The 19,395-nt window shown below is 49.6% G+C and overlaps 1 protein-coding gene across 1 annotated transcript; it reads right to left on the bottom strand.

Moving 5' to 3' along the window:
• Positions 1 to 8,345: 8,345 nt before the first annotated feature.
• On the bottom strand, positions 8,346 to 18,286 carry LOC135819284 (uncharacterized). Its single transcript, XM_065332460.1, has 6 exons — positions 17,870 to 18,286; positions 16,836 to 16,920; positions 14,468 to 14,533; positions 13,900 to 14,063; positions 11,566 to 12,918; positions 8,346 to 10,112 (listed from the first exon to the last, which is right to left on the bottom strand). Exons 1-6 carry the CDS (start codon positions 18,014 to 18,016, stop codon positions 9,234 to 9,236), a joined length of 2,694 nt encoding a protein of 897 aa, XP_065188532.1. The 5' UTR covers positions 18,017 to 18,286; the 3' UTR covers positions 8,346 to 9,233.
• Between the last annotated feature and the right edge of the window lie 1,109 nt (positions 18,287 to 19,395).

Genomic DNA, 19,395 nt, shown 5'->3' with positions numbered 1-19,395 from the left:
TGGAGGGTAAGTCCATGCCATGATAACAGTTCCGTCTGCAAGACCGTTACCAAAGTCGTCCGAGGTCGACCCCTGAAGCGTTCAGTGCCCTCGTCGTTGGCCGGGCGAAGATACATATCCACTGCCAACTGTGGAGGGGCAGTAATATTCAAATAGGGCTTTCAAATGCAAAATCATAACGTGAAGCCTTGCTTGGTAGTTTAAATGTTTTTCGATTTTGACAGCATGTTACAAGGCGAGGACGCGTAGTGCTCCTGACTACAACCATAACCCGGTTGGCAGAGTCCCGGTCTTGCGACCATTTGAACCGTATTGGGAAAACCCAGGTTCGGACCCTCGTTACTCTAGGGGTTGGTAGGATTTAGAAATTTTCTTTTTTTTTGTTGTAGAAGTCGTCGTGTTGCCGCCGCAGTATTGTTCAAGTTGTCGCGTTGCTGCCGCTGTAGGGATCCCGTCTGGAAAGGATTTTGTGATTGTGATGTTGTTATTTTCTTGTCTTCCTCTGTAATTTGTCAAAATCGAAAAACATGTTAAACTACCAAGCAAGGCTTCTGTGTATATAAGAATGAGTATGTATGCGAAGTGTATCAGGGGAATGCATGCAGGGCGATAGTGTGGGTTCGAATCCTAGGTTATGTCTAAAAACAAACTCTGCTCGGCTGACAAGAAGCTGAGGGAAGCGCTTGACAACGGTAACGATGTCTTTCCTCACCAACTGCTTGTGTACATACTGTAATACACGCATCCACATACACACACACACACACACACACACACACACACACACACACACACACACACACACACACAGACACACACACACACACACACACACACACACACACACACACACACACACACAAACAAATCTTGACCAATCACCAAGCCATGAAACTCAGAGTTATAATGACAATAGCCACATCTATCACTCAGTACTCTGATCTCGAGGTTCGTGGTTTCTGGTTTAACAAAAATGCAAATACATTTGTTTCAATGAGAACCAGGCAGGCAAAGGGGGCCTGACAGTGGACATGGTAAACGCTGTATGTCACATGCCAAATGTTTGAGGCAAATCGGCTCCAACCCCGGATCCCCTGGTCAGCTCTGGTTAGCAGGATAGCCGATGGCCTACCGTTTACTGCATCTCCCCGTGTGCTCTGAGAACTCAAGAGGGAGCAGGAAATTGAGCTTTTCGATACATGAACGCCATGGCTCGATATATGGGCGTTGAAAGCAATGCCCAATTGGTCTGGCGCTTCCCAAATCCTGTTGTAGAGTGGGTAGGGTCCGGGGACCAACTGTGGAAAGGTTTTTGAAAAGTCAAGCCAAATCATGCCACTTGAGGGCACCTGCCAAGTGGCCAAATTAATTATTGCGCCTTGAGGCGAATTCCGACTTTGGGGCCCATTATGTGGCGGAATTCGGAGTCCCTTAGCTGATCGGAAAGCCGATTAGGCGGAACCGATCATGGGCGCGAACGCCTGTCCAATTTTTCGGCTGCCATGGAGTTGTACGAAAAATCCTCAAGATCAAGGCGGAAATCGCATAGTGTGGACGGTGTTGTCGTACAACTTTCCGACAAATCTGCGGCGAGTCTCTTGTCATACGAGTTTTCAGCAAAGTATCAACTGACTCATTATTTGGTCAAAAAGTCGGCCGATTTTTAGTGCTTGCACAGGGTGGAGTGGGCCTCCAACCAATCACTGACGGCTGTTCATCATGACAACGGAGAGCGTGGGTGCAGACCGTGAACACTGGTGAACTGGTTGCACTAGTAGTAGTAGTACTAGATCGCTACTAGATGCTAGCCTTTTCACTAGGTTTGGCCCTGTAGCTAGTGTTTAAAAACTATCTCATTTCCGCTCTGGTGTCCACTACGGTCTAGCGCAGCTGTATACCACATGTGTATGTTTGTGCACCGACAGGCCAAGTGCCTGCAAGCGAAATCACTTGCCGTAGTGTGGAATAACGCAGTGCAGCTCATCCAGCAGTCGGCCGATTTCATGTGGGAGTAGGTGTCAGAGCATCGGCCAAACAATTGGCCTATAGCCTAGTGTGGACCAGGTAACCATGGTAGCCGCTGAAGCAGTGAAGCGCGCTATGTACATGTTTTCATCATAGCCTAGGAGCTGTGGCATCATTAATTTTTATGATCCACAGCAAGAAGGCAGCAATGCCTGTACCTATGCCCTATGGTGAAGTAAAATAAAGGTAACATAACACAACATGTATCCAGAGTGAGTGGCTAGTGCATGGCTATGCTCAGTAACGCTGTGCCGTGACTTTGCCAAATCATCTCAACTGATGATGTCATCACATAACCTCTATGGCTTGGTCAGTGGTCACCAGTGCAGTATTTGAACCACTGAGGGGGGGATCTTTCCCAGCGACACTTCCAACCACTAAGCTAGGGTGATATTAAATCACTTTAGCCGGTATATCCGCAAACCCGGTCACTCTATAGCCGACACAGATTGTACATGTACCGGATATTTTGCAAGCAGTCATACCTTATCAAACACAGCAGCAACCGTCTCGCTAGAGGCGAAGTATTCGTCCACATCGCTCTGTGATGTCAGCTTGCTTGTGTCGCTACCCATGGCCGGCCACGACGGGGAGAAAGGTCCACGCCAGGTTGTCTAGCCCATAGGCGTAGGGACGAAGGCAGCGGCGTTGTTACCTGGTTACTGGCGGGCGGAACGTATGCACAGACTCAGTGCGCACGGTGGTACGACTACACTCAGTCTGCAGTCCATTCCATATAAGTGTGCACTCTTTTCCAGTCAAAGAGTGCATACTGGCCCTTTGATTGGAAAAGAGGGCACACTTATATGGAATGGACTGTAGTGGGATACCGCTATCCACGAACAGAATACGCATAACTGATCCAAACTTTCAGTAAGTTTCACATAACATGGACGGACGAAAAGACTACACGTATAATATGTACATCAAAAGTCCGCGAAGACTGGCAGGAGGCACAGTACGAAACTGTCCGTGATCCCAATAGTTACGGAGTAAAGAGTCAAGTGGTAGATCTGCGAGCCAATCACTCTGTTCCCTCCTTCCAACCCGGCAAATATTCCGGCAAGTATTTCGATTTCGACAACTGTTACTTGAATGATTCAAGGCCGCTAACTTCTCACTATTCAATCACTCTGTGCAGATCGTCATTATTATTGTTGAAGGTGAAAATCACAGTAGCTGTGACTATGAGGTTCTCAACGCAAAGACTTAGTAACTAAAACTCTAAATACTTTTTCCATTACAGTCATCGTAATGAATACTCAGAAAAGTACTGGCCCGTGACCATGGTGACCCGTCGACTAAGGCTTAAGGGGGCACATCACCCAAAAATTCGCTGAAAAATCGAATTTGTAAATTCATATCGAGTGCTACGTCAGTTGAAAGAGCATAAGGGGCCGTCCGTAAATATCGATGTTTTTTTAGAGACGATATTGGTGCGTCTGGGGGGGAGGGGGTTTGAGCCATGTGCGTCTTTTCGAGCATCAGAAAAATATCGATGTAAATATCTGAAGTTTCGCCGATCCCTGCACGCGGACGTCTAAATGGCTATACAAGAAATGTGAAACCAGCTTCCGTTCGCGGAGCTAAAACTCGCGACACAGGAACAAAATCAAAAATTCAGCCCTCACCAACGCTGTACAAAGCGTCACTGGCCCGTTTCTCAACGGTCGCGCAAATCGACCAATCAGCGTACAGCTAATGTACCAAAATTCTCAAACTTACCGTAATTCCTTGGTTCATACGGTGTAGTTTCCAAAGATTTTTTATGGGCCAACGTCTTCTTTCGATAGATACCAACAGATCGTCCGCTTCGAATTTTTCGATTTGATTGCCGTTTGGCCGAAAATTACCTCCGAAACCGGCCTCCACTCGTTTCACTTCAAGGCTTTCCAGGTGGACGGCATCGCAATTCGGAAGCGGAGAAAGGATAGCCAGTGAAAAAAGAAAAACAACGACGTATTGGTTGTCGAAATCGACCAAGAAATGAATTCAATAGACCTGTTTCCGTGCTGCACCCTCGCGGCCCGCGCGAGTGCGAAAGGGATTCTTTCTCGACAAAACAAACAACTACTAGTACGCGCAGTACACTGACATCACTGCACTGGCTGTACATACCCTGGGAATATCCTGTTCATTTCCAAGGCATGATTGTCGCTAGTGGGAGAACTCAGCCACCTGAAGCTTTCATAAAGGAAGAAGTAGTAGGTGAATGAGTTCGCCAGAAAATGGAACGACAAGAAAATAGATACTGTTGCTTTCCGGGGCGCTCATGAGACGACGGCAAAATAGGACTGAAACGATCGACAGTCTGCCTCGACGCAAAAGAAACTCTTCTAGGAGGAGCTCGACGTGCTGTAGAGTTTGCAGTATTCTGCTGGAAGAAGACAAGAGAACTAAACTCAGACTACAGCGTGGAGCTGAAGCACGAGCGAAGCAAAAGCTGAAGCAAAAGCTGAGCGAGTTCGAAGAAATGGGGAAACACAGGAAAATGAGTGGGCGACATGATCTTTAGCTCGCGAGCTCGAAGCTCGCGCTGAGACACGCGGTGGGCACGTGCGCCTACGGGTAGCGCGGCCGGCCACCATGTTTTCAAAATGGAGGTCGACGCTTTTGAAATCCGTGTAGACGATGGTGAGGGCTGAAATTGGAAGCTGTACGCCCATGGCGAATTTCAAGAGCAAAAGAATGAGCTATTGATTGTGGAAATCGGCCGAACGATGCCTGCAGGAGACCTTTTTCAAGACGTAGAGGCAGTGCGAACAAACACGGACGAACTCCACAAGAGTTTCCAGTCTTCACTGTCTGAACAAGGATTTGAAAAAATTCAAGCCCGAGCGTAGCCGCTTTGGCTACACCAGTAGTACACGATGTCTGTGAGCACTGCAGCGCCAACCCGGTTCGCTCCCCCCATCCCAGGCCAGGCGATGCAGCTATTGCGTGAGTGCGGCGGGATTTTCACGCCTACACCGGACCCTCAACATCCATTCCTGGGCACTTCATGAGCATCCAAAAATATTGATTCCATGATCTAGATGTACATGTGCGTCTTCTGGGGGGAGGGAGGGGGGTCAAGGGAGAGAAGCACCAATATCGTCTCTAAAAAAACATCGATATTTACGGACGGCCCCTAAATAGCTGACAATTCTCTGAAAACGGTGTCCCTATCTGACCAGCCGTTCAAGAGTTATGGCCGAAAATGTGCCCTTGCAAGGAAAGATTTTTTTTGTTGCATGCTGTCATTTGTTGGCAGCACTGTATTTGAATGTGAGCAGACCGTGCGCAACTTGTCGTATTATGGAAACACGCGAAAGTGTGCAGAATTTTGCCCCAAGTCCAAAAAAGTCCAAAAAATCACGTTAAAAAACCACGTATTGGGCTGCACGGCGGCGGGCGAAGCCCGCCGCCGTGCAGCAGGACTTTTGCCAGCACCCTCGTGACGTTGCAGATATGTGGCTTGATTATTGTAGTTGACGTTGATTTAGTGACTTTGGCAAGTTTGAGTCGTGTCAAGAAGTCAGGTAGGATTCAGTACTAGGCAGTAGTGAAACGTGAGTGGCAGTCTTTGCCGGTTTCTGAGGGCATCCTGGATTTGGTGTGCAGCGCTGTGGAAATGGCTTGCCGTGGAGGTCCCAGCACTGGATGTTGTATCAAAGGTACGACCTCGTAGCACGTGCTAAACCTAAAAAAATTCAAAAATTGACTTGGGTCTGTGGGAGTCCGTGAAAGAACGCCCACTCGTTCCGTTGTGACAGATTCCAGGGCCACGTTGAGGGGCCCTACCCCACCACCCATGGCTGCTTCTGGACTTGTTTTAGGTTTGGGTCCCGCGCACGGACAGAATGGGCACGAAAATGTGAAAAAAATGTAAATGCATTTGTTTGGCTCCTGGGTGGCTCGCACACCGTAGCACTATGCCGGAAATTTGAGTTTTTCCGGCCTGGAAAGCCTGTCAGTGAGGCGCAAGAACTTGTAAATCATGTCCTGAGGGCCAGCATAGTGGCAGGAGTGTGTGGTCAAAATTTCACTCAAATCCACTGAGAAACACCAAAGTTACAGTCAATTGAATGCCATATGAAATTTTTGGGTGATGTGCCCCCTTAAGTTAAGGGTAAGATCACTTCCACAGACGTGTACGTGTCCTGGCCAGAAAGCATGAAGCAACCTCATGAATGAAAAAAGAGCCTGGCGGCACCCGGCGCTAACACACGTGTACACACTCACATACACACACACGCACACACACACACACACACACACACACACACACACACACACACACACACACACACACACACACACACACACACACACTGCGCAAAGGGCATACCTATAGTATTATAGTACAGGGTTCTAGTCAGGTCAATATACATGTAGTAGGGGGGCCGGGCATGGGAAACAGTTACCCCATGATGACCCATTTTTTTCCATTGTCCAAAATTGTCTTGCCATGCAAAATGTAACATACAGGGTGAACCCCCGACTTCACCCCTCACAAATGTGTCTTTATGAACCCTCTAGTAGTGACTGTCGACTGTATTTTCATTGAATGGCGTGAAAAAACACAAAAATCGGAAAATGAGTACGGGTGGCACTTTTTCAAAGGGGGGTGCGCAAAGGGGGGTAGGGAGGCGCTGCGCCCCCTACCCCCCTTTGGCTAGAACCCTGTTAAGTAAGTCTTGAAAAACTCCGGGAGAAAGTATGTCGCAAGTGTTGGGTGTCCTGGTCTCAGACACACACACAACACACACACACACACATGAGTCTTTGACCAGTGTCTGCTCCAGAGCATGGCAGCGTCAGCCGGGTCAGCGACCCGGCTGGGGGGTACTTCGACCCGTCTGGAAAAGAACACCGGGTCACTCGTGACCCCGGTTGGGAATACACTGTACCACGTCATAATGATGAGTCCTAAAGTATTTACGCCTCCCCGATGTACATGCACAGTAGCCGCACTTGAACGTACCTAGTTCTGACCCAGTTCTGACCCAGTTCTGACCCAGGGTTTATCGGGTGTTAGCGGCCGTCGTGAGTTCCCTTCGGGAACGGATACGATAATTTACTTTTTTTAATTTTTTTTATGACCCAGTTCTGACCCAGTTCTGACCCAGTTCTGACCCAGTTCTTACCCAGTTCTGACCCAGTTCTGACCCAGTTCTGACCCAGTTCTGACCCAGTTCTGACCCAGTTCTTACCCAGTTCTGACCCAGTTCTGACCCAGTTCTGACCCAGTTCTGACCCAGTTCTGACCCAGTTCTGACCCAGTTCTTACCCAGTTCTGACCCAGTTCTGACCCAGTTCTTACCCAGTTCTGACCCAGTTCTGACCCAGTTCTGACCCAGTTCTTACCCAGTTCTGACCCAGTTCTGACCCAGTTCTTATCCAGTTCTTACCCAGTTCTGACCCAGTTCTGACCCAGTTCTGACCCAGTTCTGACCCAGTTCTTACCCAGTTCTTACCCAGTTCTGACCCAGTTCTGACCCAGTTCTGACCCGCTTGGAAGAGCTGTGCCCAGGTACATGTACGTGTGCTAGCTGGGTTAGTTTTGAAATGCCAGAGCAGACAATGTACAGTGATGACGACAACAACAACAACGATGTTGGTACGGTCCGACAGCTTCTACGTCACAGCGTTAACAACTCAACGATGTTGGTACGGTCCGACAGCTTCTACGTCACAGCGTTAACAACTCAACGATGTTGGTACGGTCCGACAGCTTCTACGTCACAGCGTTAACAACTCAACGATGTTGGTACGGTCCGACAGCTTCTACGTCACAGCGTTAATAACTCAACGATGTTGGTACGGTCCGACAGCTTCTACGTCACAGGGTTAACAACTCAACGATGTTGGTACGGTCCGATAGCTTCTACGTCACAGCGTTAACAACTCAATTCATAATGAAGGTGTGAAATGGTACTACAGTAAAACCTGTGACTAACGACCACCCCTTGGGGCCAGAGAAACCATAATAATATAATTATGTGAGACCGCCCATGCCTGGCAAAGTGGTCTGTAGTACCAGGCTGGGCGCTAGTCACGGTGGTGTTTAGTTTCAGGTTTTACTGTATCAAGACAACAAAAAACACAGAGGTTCCAGGCTATCCAAGAGCGTGCTCGATACCGAGAGGCAGAGCTAGTTCAAACAATGAGAGGACGGAACAAGTGTTTTAACTCTGAGTTTCACACACTAAGCGATCGTCAGTACTGTTTTCTGATGATCGCTTTAATAATAGTGCGTGAAACTCAGAGTTTAAACACTTGTTCGTCCTCTCATTGCTTGTATCAAGACCACAGGCAAGAAGCCAAGCAGCAAGCAGTTCATGAGAAGGATACCATCTGGCCTATGGCCAAGTTGTGAGAATAAAAAATAAAAAATACAGTAACACTGAGTCATCATCTCAGCAAACAAAGTGTAGCATCCAATGTGCGCAAGAACTGTCCACAAGGAGCTTCTAGTCTAGACATCAAACCTTATAATATCATAATCAAAGATGCATGAACACAACGGAAACGCTACAGCAGCCTGGACCAAAGACATGGGACGGAAGACATGGGGCCAAAAGACATGGGGAGTGCCTGCTCACTGCTCCTAGGAATGTCAGCTCAGATCCAGAATCCGGCAGCAGGTATTGCATGGATACAGTACAGTCAGACCTCGCTTATCCGGTCCTCTTTTATCCGGATCCCTGGCATGCCATCCGGAAGAAAGTCGCTGGTCACCGACTTACAGCACATGTCATGCATACATACAGTACGTGTGTTCGATTATGCGGCTCCCTCGCCTATCCGGATATTTGTGTGGAAAACGGATGTGAGCGGTTAAGCGAGGTCTGACTGTACCTTACAATGGCAACCAACCACTGCGGCACACATAGGAGAGTGGCACTAGCTAAATACACGATAGGATACTCTAAGATCAGAAATATTTGGTGCTCAGTATGCGGGGAAAAGGCCCGGTAAGGCGAGCAGATTTTTTTGGTACAGAGAAGCAGTTCCCTATAGGATCATGTGTGTTTATATTGTTTGTTCGGTTTATAGGGGTGGGGGGCAGCATTTGCAGATGGTGCATCTTTACTGGCTCATAATTGCCTAGCAGGCAGACAGTTCACATCAAGCAGTCATACGTCATCTGAAGGAAAAAAATTGCTACTGGGGCAATACAACAGAGCAATGACAGTGACGCCAAGAGAAGTGGCAGCTTCAACCTAGGCAGAGCCAGACCGACTAACCTCCACCACATGCGCGGGCCCGGAACCAGCAGATGGCAAAGCAACCACCAGGGTGTACTTTCCCAGTAGCAGACAATCCTCAATCTCATCGATGCTTTGCTGGCCATCTGCGGAGGAGAATCGCTGCAGGAATTCGTTGTCGGCGACGACGAGAACAGAGTGGGTTCCGGTGTCGTTCTTCAGGGCTAATGTCATCTTCCAGACTGGCTCTGCAGCGCTACGCAGTACTTTGGCTCGGCAGTGCTGGCAGCGAATGATCAAACTGTTATTCCCTTGGCTACTGTTGCCTTGGTTGCTGCCAGCAGCATCATGGCAACGGTCATTGGCATCGCTGACAAGCACACCCTGGCACTGTGGGCAGGTGATGTGCGACTGCGACAGCACCGACACCACAAGCCCGCGGATCAAAGCAGGAGAATCGTCCCGGTCAGCCCGGGTAGCAGGCGGAGGACGTCTCACCGTGGCACCATGGGCACTCGACGAAGCAACGCCAGGACTACCAGTACTCGCGGCAGCTGGTGCAGCAGGAACAGTCAGAGTGGTCGGAACAACGACGTCATTGCTTGATCTGGCCACCACGGCGACTTTGGAGTTATTGTCCAGGCCGATGTAGCGTGTTGGACCGTATTCTTTCATGTGTACGTTCCACAGATTTACCGTTGCGCGTGGCGTGAATGCCCTGCGAACAAACTTGTCGTTGCCAAACCATACGACGAGGATAGCTGCGCTGCTGTCGTGCACTCTGACCGTGTTCCTGGTACGCACGCACGGCGTGTCGACGACGCTCCAGTTAGCCGTCTCGATGACTGGCTCGAAATCCACAACACAATTCTCCAGATCCAGTTTCTCGCCAATCTGACAGCACGTAGGCATGCACACCGTCGCACGTGAACACACACATGGACACACACATGGACATATATGAACACACATGAACATAATTATATGAACATACATGGGCGTTTAGGAACACACACGTGAACACACACACACACGCACCTTACTAGGCCACGTTTCCCGTGAGGCTACTGAGTCAACAACGTATCATCTTTACTATCCTAGAGTGCAGTGCAGCATTGGTATGCACTTCATACCATACAGGTGTCCCAATCCACGATGCATGTACCATCGTGAACACGGAAATCCGGTCGAATGACGCGGGGCCGGTGCCCTCAGTGCATACAGAACTTTGCATGCAGTGCACGTGCTGGTTGTTTGCTTACTCACGGCTGCATGGGCAGTACCCTGGGCCGCTTGACCTGCGACTGGATTTCCATATCCACGGCAGTACTTGTATGTCAATCCACACAACGAGACTTGTGTTACTAGTATTGTATATCACTATCGCTAGCAAGAGTACATAACCCCCCCCCCCCCCCCAAGAGTACATAACCCCCCCAAGAGTACATAACCCCCCAAGAGTACATAACCCCCCAAGAGTACATAACCCCCCAAGAGTACATAACCCCCCAAGAGTACATAACCCCCCAAGAGTACATAACCCCCCAAGAGTACATAACCCCCCAAGAGTACATAACCCCCCAAGAGTACATAACCCCCCAGAGTGTGCAACGCCTGATCCAGCTCTGCATAGGGTCTTGGTCGAGCGGAATCGGATCTTCTGATGGCATGCGTACACTTCACACCACCGCAAGGCCGGTCTCGAGGCAGGGCACCGTTGTTTTTAAGCCAAGAGTACCCGCGACTCCCCGGGTTCCCCTCAGATGTGTATGGTATTATGACGCAAAGATCCGATTACGCTCGACCAATATTCTATGCAGAGCTGGATCAGGCGTTGCTCACTCTGGGGGGTTATGTACTCTTGCTAGCGCCGAGCCTTGCCAAAGGCAGACTACGTCATGCCGTGACACATGATGCCTGGCTGAGCCTCTGTATTTTACATTCAGAATCAGAACCTTTCAATTTCCCATACTTGGTTCAGCTAGCTGTACATAGCACGCTAATAAGTGACCGCTAGATGTGCTAGTGACCGCTAGATGTGCATAACCTGAAGTTGTCGCTAGCCATTGCCTAGTCTTTGGTGATCGCATTTTTCAGCGCACCCCACTCTACACCGATACCAAGACCATGCAATCACTCAGGGCACTAGCGACGTTATACATTGACCTATCCACAGGGATGAGCTCATCCCGGTGTGTGTCACACACCGGGATGAGCTCATTGCTGTGGATAGGTCAATGTATGATGTCACACTGTGTGAGCCTGGAACAGAGCAATTCCAAGTATGCAGCACAGTGTCAACTGTACAAATACTACATGCACTGCAGACAACATGGCTGATCCTTACCTGTGTCAACTTGGGATTCAGTAGGTCTCTGATGCACGGCTTCCGATCCACGCATGCCGAGCTCTGCAGCAATCGATCTCGACTATCTTCAGATGCATTAGAGGATGACTGGGATGTAGTGTCAGCTGCTGTTGTTGCTGTTGCTGTTGCTGATGATGATAATTCTGCAGGTACTGCTGCTGATGCTTCCTTTGATGAAGCTGGTCTAGGCAGTGCGTACACATGCGGTTGGATTGCTGGTATGCGTTGTCGTATATATTGGTTTCTTGGTGCTGGGGGTAAGAGAAACGGGATTAGCACGCCTCCTGACGATGGCACCAGAGGAACTCCTATGGCTGCTGCTGGCACTTCTGTTGCTGTTGCTGTCGCTGCTGGTGTTGCTGCGGGCTCATTGATAAACGCTGCTGGCGCGGCATGTGGCCCAGCCCTCGGCAATGACTGCATCTTATGCTCCGGCCACTTGATTTGGGTTTCACCGTGCACCATCTTGACGCAGGGCCCTTCGTCTCTCTCGTCGGCTGTCCCAGCTTTACGAGATGTGCGGCGGCGGGAATGCTTTTCGCCATGGTGCGGAGCTGGTCGTTGGCCGAGGTGGTGCGGCGCTGCCGTGTTTCCTGTTCTAGCTCTGACAATGAGTTTCTCGTCAAGAGGTACATCGCTGCCGCGTGGTGGCGACGGTGATCGCAGAGTCATGACGTTCGGCGACTGGTCAGGGCGCGATTTCTCAATCCGCAGATTCTTCACCGACGGCTGACGTCGCCGTGGAAGCACGCTTGGCTTGGCACCGGCCGAGCCCGCAGTAGCATCTAGTCCCGGAGCTGCTGGTGTTGCTGCTTCTGCTGCATCAACGACAGCTCCATCGCGAACAAATGCTGCATGTGTATTATCATGAGCTGGCAGAGACTCTGCTGTACTAAGTGTGGGTTTAGCACTGTTGTCATTCGGGGTTGCCGCTAGCAACTCGGTAACGACTATGTCTTCATGTGCTACCGCCGTTGTTTCCACAGTTGCCGCCGTTGTCTTGGTTTCTGCTGCTGTTGTTGCCATGGTTCCTTTAGCAGTTGTTGCCATAGTTCCTGCTGCTGCTGCTTTTGCCACGGTTGCTGTTTTTGCTGCTGTTGCCGTGGCTGCTGCTGTTGTTGGTGCCATGGTGGCTTTTGCTGTTGTTGTTGCCATGGCTGCTTCTGCCACTTCTGCCAGTTCAAATTCACCGCTATGATCAGCGTGACGCCGCTGTGTCACTGGCGAGGGGTGCGAGCCAGAGCCCGGGTCTGAGGTCTTGGAGTAGACGGGGCACGATTCTCCAAACACTGCCTGCAAGTGTTCCAGCAAGCCGCACACACTCGACTCGGACTGCAAGCAATGGGAACACAGAGGGTACACAGACAGAAAAACAAGCAGTTGCTTTTTTCGTCACTCTGAGTTTCACGCACTGAATCGATCGTCAGACGAAAATTGATACTGACCCTGCCCTGAAAGTATTGCTTCATACCATGAACGTGGCAAGCCCAGCGTAACAATTACCATGTGATAATTCAGGGGCGTCGGAAGTTATTTTAGTGTGGTCCGGTTAGCCATCTGAAGTACAATTTACTCGTGGGGGAGGGGTTGCTGAGCCGACATGTTTGGAAATTTAGAGCCCAGATCAGTGTATTTTATTGATACAGGGGGTACCTGGGGCAAAAAGTGGTACGGTGAATGCCGTTGTGACCGTACCGTGTCTGACGCCCCTGAATATATAACGCGATATGGAGTGTGTGACAGAGTGTTAGTATTATGTGCATTGCGACTTTAACATTCTCGTGGAATCAGGTAACAAAGCCTGAACACAGAAGATACAGCACCGATTGATCACACCTACCACTAAGGCTGTGTTTACGTGAGAAAAATGTCAACCCGGATGGAGTGCAACCCAGGTTGAAGCGCCTCATGTAAACACAGCCTTAGCAGTGACCAGTGATCGGCAATACCACGGCCAGGGTTAAACACATTTCTTGGTGATAAGGGGTACATCGTTTTTGTAATGGTAACAGCATTGTACGTGTGTATTGTACGTGTGTATTGTACGTGTGTATTGTATGCGGTACCCTGCCACCACGCCAGTCTATACCTAGTGATGAGTACACAGCTGATCTAGAGGGCACACACACCACGCACATGCACACACCATGTATATATATATATACACACACACGCACACACACACACACACACACACACACACACACACACACACACACACACACACGCGCACACACGCACGCGCACACACATGTACACACACACACGCGCACACACACACACACACACACACACACAGAGTAGATGTCCTACCTCTGTCCATCGGCGCAGGTAAGGCGCCACGACAGTCCCGGACGCGTCCACGTGGCGGGTTGGCCTGACACAGATATTCCCTGGGGTCCTGACTGTGCAGTAGGGTGGCATCTCAGGGTGCTTGTGATCAAACGTCACCATCAGGGGGATGTTATACACGTTACCTAGCACAGTACAGCACACCACAATGAACAGGAACACAAATGACGTTTACTGAAAGTACTAAGCTCACTCTACATACCATTGCATGCCCTTGCAGAGTAGATGTACAGGCAAGGCAAGTCTAGATTTCGAGTGTTCCACTTGCCAATGCCAGGTTTCACGGTCAATGACCATAGACACAGACCAGAGTGGGGATTTGAACATTAACAATCAGCTGCACTTTGACGGATGTTCGTGAAGAACATGACAACGAGCGCGCCTTCACATCACAACCCACACACACACACACACGCGCACACACACACACACACACACACAAACACACACACACACAAACACACACATCCTTGCACACGTGTAGAGCATGTGAACAGATATCTACATAGCAGTGTGTATTAGCACGTACCTTTGTATGTTATCGGCAGACAGCCTTCAAGAATAGCATATGTGTGCGTGCGAAAATCACTGTCCACTGCAACGCAAATCAAGCAAAACAAACAGCCAGCAACACACACAAAAAAACAAACAACAAAACAAGCAACAAAACAACACACAAGAAAGAACACAGACAAACCAAAACAAACAGACACACCAAAACAAACAGAGAAACCAAAACAAACAAGACAAGCAAACAGACACACAGACAAACAAAACAGGGGAAATAAATATTCAATCAGCGTCTAAAAACACAGCAGAGAATAGAAAGAGCACACTGTGATAAGTCACAACTCACTCACTCACCACTCACTCACCACTCACTCACCACACACTCACCACTCACTCACCACTCACTCACCACTCACTCACCACTCACTCACCACTCACTCACCACTCACTCACCACTCACTCACCACTCACTCACCACTCACTCACCACTCACTCACCACTCACTCACCACTCACTCACCACTCACTCACCACTCACTCACCACTCACTCACCACTCACTCACTCACCACTCACTCACCACTCACTCACACACTCACCACTCACTCACCATTCACTCACTCACCACTCACTCACCACTCACTCACCACACACTCACCACTCACTCACCACTCACTCACCACTCACTCACCACTCACTCACCACTCACTCACCACTCACTCACCACTCACTCACCACTCACTCACCACTCACTCACCACTCACTCACCACTCACTCACCACTCACTCACCACTCACTCACCACTCACTCACCACTCACTCACCACTCACTCACCACTCACTCACTCACCACTCACTCACTCACCACACACTCACCACTCACTCACCACTCACTCACCACACACTCACCACTCACTCACCACTCACTCACCACTCACTCACCACTCACTCACTCACTCACCACTCACTCACCACTCACTCACTCACCACTCACTCACTCACCACACACTCACCACTCACTCACCACTCACTCACCACACACTCACCACTCACTCACCACTCACTCACCACTCACTCACCACTCACTCACTCACTCACTCACCACACACTCACCACTCACTCACCACTCACTCACCACTCACTCACCACTCACTCACCACTCACTCACCACTCACTCACCACTCACTCACCACTCACTCACTCACCACTCACTCACTCACCACTCACTCACCACACACTCACCACACACTCACTCACTCACCACTCACTCACCACACACTCACTCACTCACCACTCACTCACCACACACTCACCACTCACTCACCACTCACTCACCACTCACTCACCACTCACTCACTCACTCACCACACACTCACCACACACTCACTCACTCACCACTCACTCACCACACACTCACCACTCACTCACCACTCACTCACCACACACTCACCACTCACTCACCACTCACTCACCACTCACTCACCACTCACTCACTCACTCACTCACCACACACTCACCACTCACTCACCACTCACTCACTCACTCACCACACACTCACCACACACTCACTCACCACTCACTCACCACTCACTCACCACACACTCACTCACCACACATCCAAACATTGTGTGGGTGCTATAATTATAAATGCAATTTTGAACTCGACCAGGCATCCGAAAGGCGTTGATAATCGCAAATCTCTATTATCCATGCAAGTTTGTGGTAACGGAATAGCTTCTGGATCAGCATGTAGCATGTAGGTAGTATCATTGCAACTTGTCACTATACCCAAGGTATCTCACAAAATTAACTGATTAAAAACTAGGTCCACATGTACTCGGTGCTGGACATTTAGAAAAAGATGGCCTGTTGCCATAACACTGGCATGTTGCCATAACTAAACTGACCTGCTGCCATAACTACGCTGACCAGTTGCCATAACTACACTGACCAGTTGCCATAACTACACTGTCTTGTTTGTTGCAAAAAAAGGATCCGCCAGCGGGATTTGATCCCAGCACCCGTCTTCCGGGACAGGGCCCTGCCGATTAGCCTAGCGGCTACCGGGGATCACACACACTCATGGGTCCTTCTTGCTAAACTGCTCCCCCGCCCCGATAGGCTGTGTCATCATGCCGTACCAACTCGTACAATGCCAATGGGTCGTGGGTTCGAGCTATTGCCAGGCGCCAATGTAGCAAAAGTAGGATCCACGAGCGGGATTCGAACCCAGCACCCCTGTCTTCCCGGGACAGTGCCCTACCGATTAGGCTACCGGGATCACACACATTCATGGGTCCTTCTTGCTACATGTTGTCATAACTACACTACCGTGTTGCCATAACTACACTACAATGTTTCCATTGAACAGTTGAATGTACGGAACTCACCTTGAATACTCCTGGTTATTTCGAAACCAGGGAACCACTCAATGACACATGCCAAGTCTTTCTTCACAGCACTCTTGTTCTCGTACTGTAGAGGACACGTCGACAGAAAATGTTAGTGCACATGCATACATACATACAGGACATACAGGACATACATACCCACCCACACACACATTCATCTGCAGATACACATGCCTGCAACTTACATACACACACGCACGCACGCACGCACACATGTACGCGCACACACGCACGGAAGCATTCACGCACGCACACACGCATGCATGTAGACATGTACGCACGCACGCACAGACACGCACATGCACACACACACACACACACACGTGCATGTGTGCACACACACACGCGTGCACACGCACACGCGCGCACACACACACGCGCACACACACACAAACACACACACACACGTGCGCACGCACACGCATACATGAACTAGTGGAAAACATAACCACTAATTCACATAACACAGAACACGCCTATTATCAACCCAACATTCTGAATTGAAGCAAAGCCAGCTTGCAGTATTACCGTGACCAATAGCCCCAGTTGAAGCCTGCCGAGGTCTTGCTTTAATTCGCACGCAATAGAATCACACTGCCGATTGGAGAGTACCAGCGCGCAAGTTAAGTCACAATATCAGGAGTGAGCCTAAAGCGCCGTAATCGTGCGCAGGGTTGAAGTGTGTAGCTACAAGCTCACGCTATAGGAAGTAAGTACGTTATTGGGTGTCAGTAATGTGGTGGGAAATTGCATATGAACGGGCGCAAATTGCTCGACTATCCGAAAACGAAGATGAAAATTCACACATTTCTACACGCAACGCCTCCACCTATGCAGCCTAGAAACCTAACCCTGCGAGGACACGATGTATCTCGGCTAGCTTCTGCACTGGAGCAACCCAACGCTCGCCGCTGAACGTAACCTGGTTATCCCAGCGCACTTCACATCAGATACTTACTCTAAATGGCGTTGTCATTTATTTAAATTAAAAAATTGTTTTGTTCTCGCCTTACCTCGCCTAGGTTGGCGCGGCAGAAGTCCTCAAGCTTCCTGCCATCTCTCTCCTTTCCGGGCTCCATCTTCACCTGGGAATCGCTGCTCATCACCAGCGCATTCTCTGGCGAAATGTCCGACTTCTCAGGCTGATTTTCCACCACCATCCACCAGAATCGAGCAGTGCCACTACACACTTATCGGTCGTAACACCCTGCGTGAATCCTGCCTGGTCCGAAGCCTTAGGAGAAGGGTATCGTCGTGCAGTGAGTCCCTCACCCTGTGAAACTCATCTACTGTCACTAGGTGTAGAGCAGCTGCTGCTGCTACTCCGTCCAGAAATTCTGTTCGAGAGGAGAAGACACCCGGTAACGGTTGAACTAACTAATAATTTTATTACTTCTTACTTCTCGGGGTGGAAGACTGCAATGCAAGTCGTCATGCAGGAGAACGCTCATTTCCTGGCTGCGCGCGGCTCGTCTGACCTCACATAGTAGCATCTAGACTACAGAACTTCAGAAGTCATGTAGATCTGGTAGATAGAGTGCATGGACTGCTTCGATAATCTGTACTACCGGTACTGTAGTCTTCATTGACTTCAACTTCAAGTGTAGATGTTTGTGGTGGACTCTACCCGCCGTGGACCAGTGCAGTGGACCGCGTAGATCTACCGGTCGACCGTTGGCGTTGCATTGACGTCTATGAGTCTGACCCCTTTTTATGAGTTATGAATATGAGCAGGGAGTCGTGGGCTTTGCGACGTTTTGGTTATGAGTGCAGTGTCGAGTGGTGGGCACGGGTATACGGCTATCAGTAGATCAGTATCATGACTGAGGATGGCTAATAATAATACAATCATTATCATTCTGATTCTGTCTGTGTTATGGCTGGGGCGGGGGGGGGGGGGGGGGGGGGGGTAAATACCCCAGTTACGACTCCTTGATGTTATTTCAAATAATTTTATGCAGCTGATCATCAACCACGAGTCCACGACATTGGAAAACTATAGAGTATAGTGCATGTGTATTGTGACGTACTGTAACATTCTCAGCTGTACAAATGATCTGCAGCTGTACTGGCTTTGACCATTGTTGACCCGCACGAAACGTATACTATACAATGTAGCAATCACCACTAGAAGCCGTCGGCTCCCGGAGTGGAGTCCTGGTGCAAGAAAGGGATCGCCCATCTAAACTTTACTAAAGCTGAACTAGTCTGCAAACCACCTGCACAGTGCTGCACCGCACTGATATCCCTAGCATCATGCTTTTGTGTGGCATCATTGGTGCGGCTATGGAATAAGGGGGGGGGGGGGGGGGGGCCTCTCCGGGTAAATGTGTGGTAGGTCGGGCCCAAATAGCCCATACATGTACATGTACATGTATTTCATTGCTTCAAAACTCACAGGATAAAATTATTAATGCCGCTGTGGGCACAACTGCCGCACCGGTTCCGTAGAGTGGTTTTACATGTACATGTACATCTACATGAAAAAATGTACATGTAAATCTATCACATGACCAGACAGGCCAGCCATATTGCTTCC

Source organism: Sycon ciliatum, chromosome 6, assembly GCF_964019385.1.
Source record: "Sycon ciliatum chromosome 6, ocSycCili1.1, whole genome shotgun sequence".
Lineage (NCBI taxonomy): Eukaryota > Metazoa > Porifera > Calcarea > Leucosolenida > Sycettidae > Sycon > Sycon ciliatum.
The sequence above is the reverse complement of the archived record's forward strand: the minus strand, read 5'-3'. Positions and strand labels throughout refer to the sequence as shown.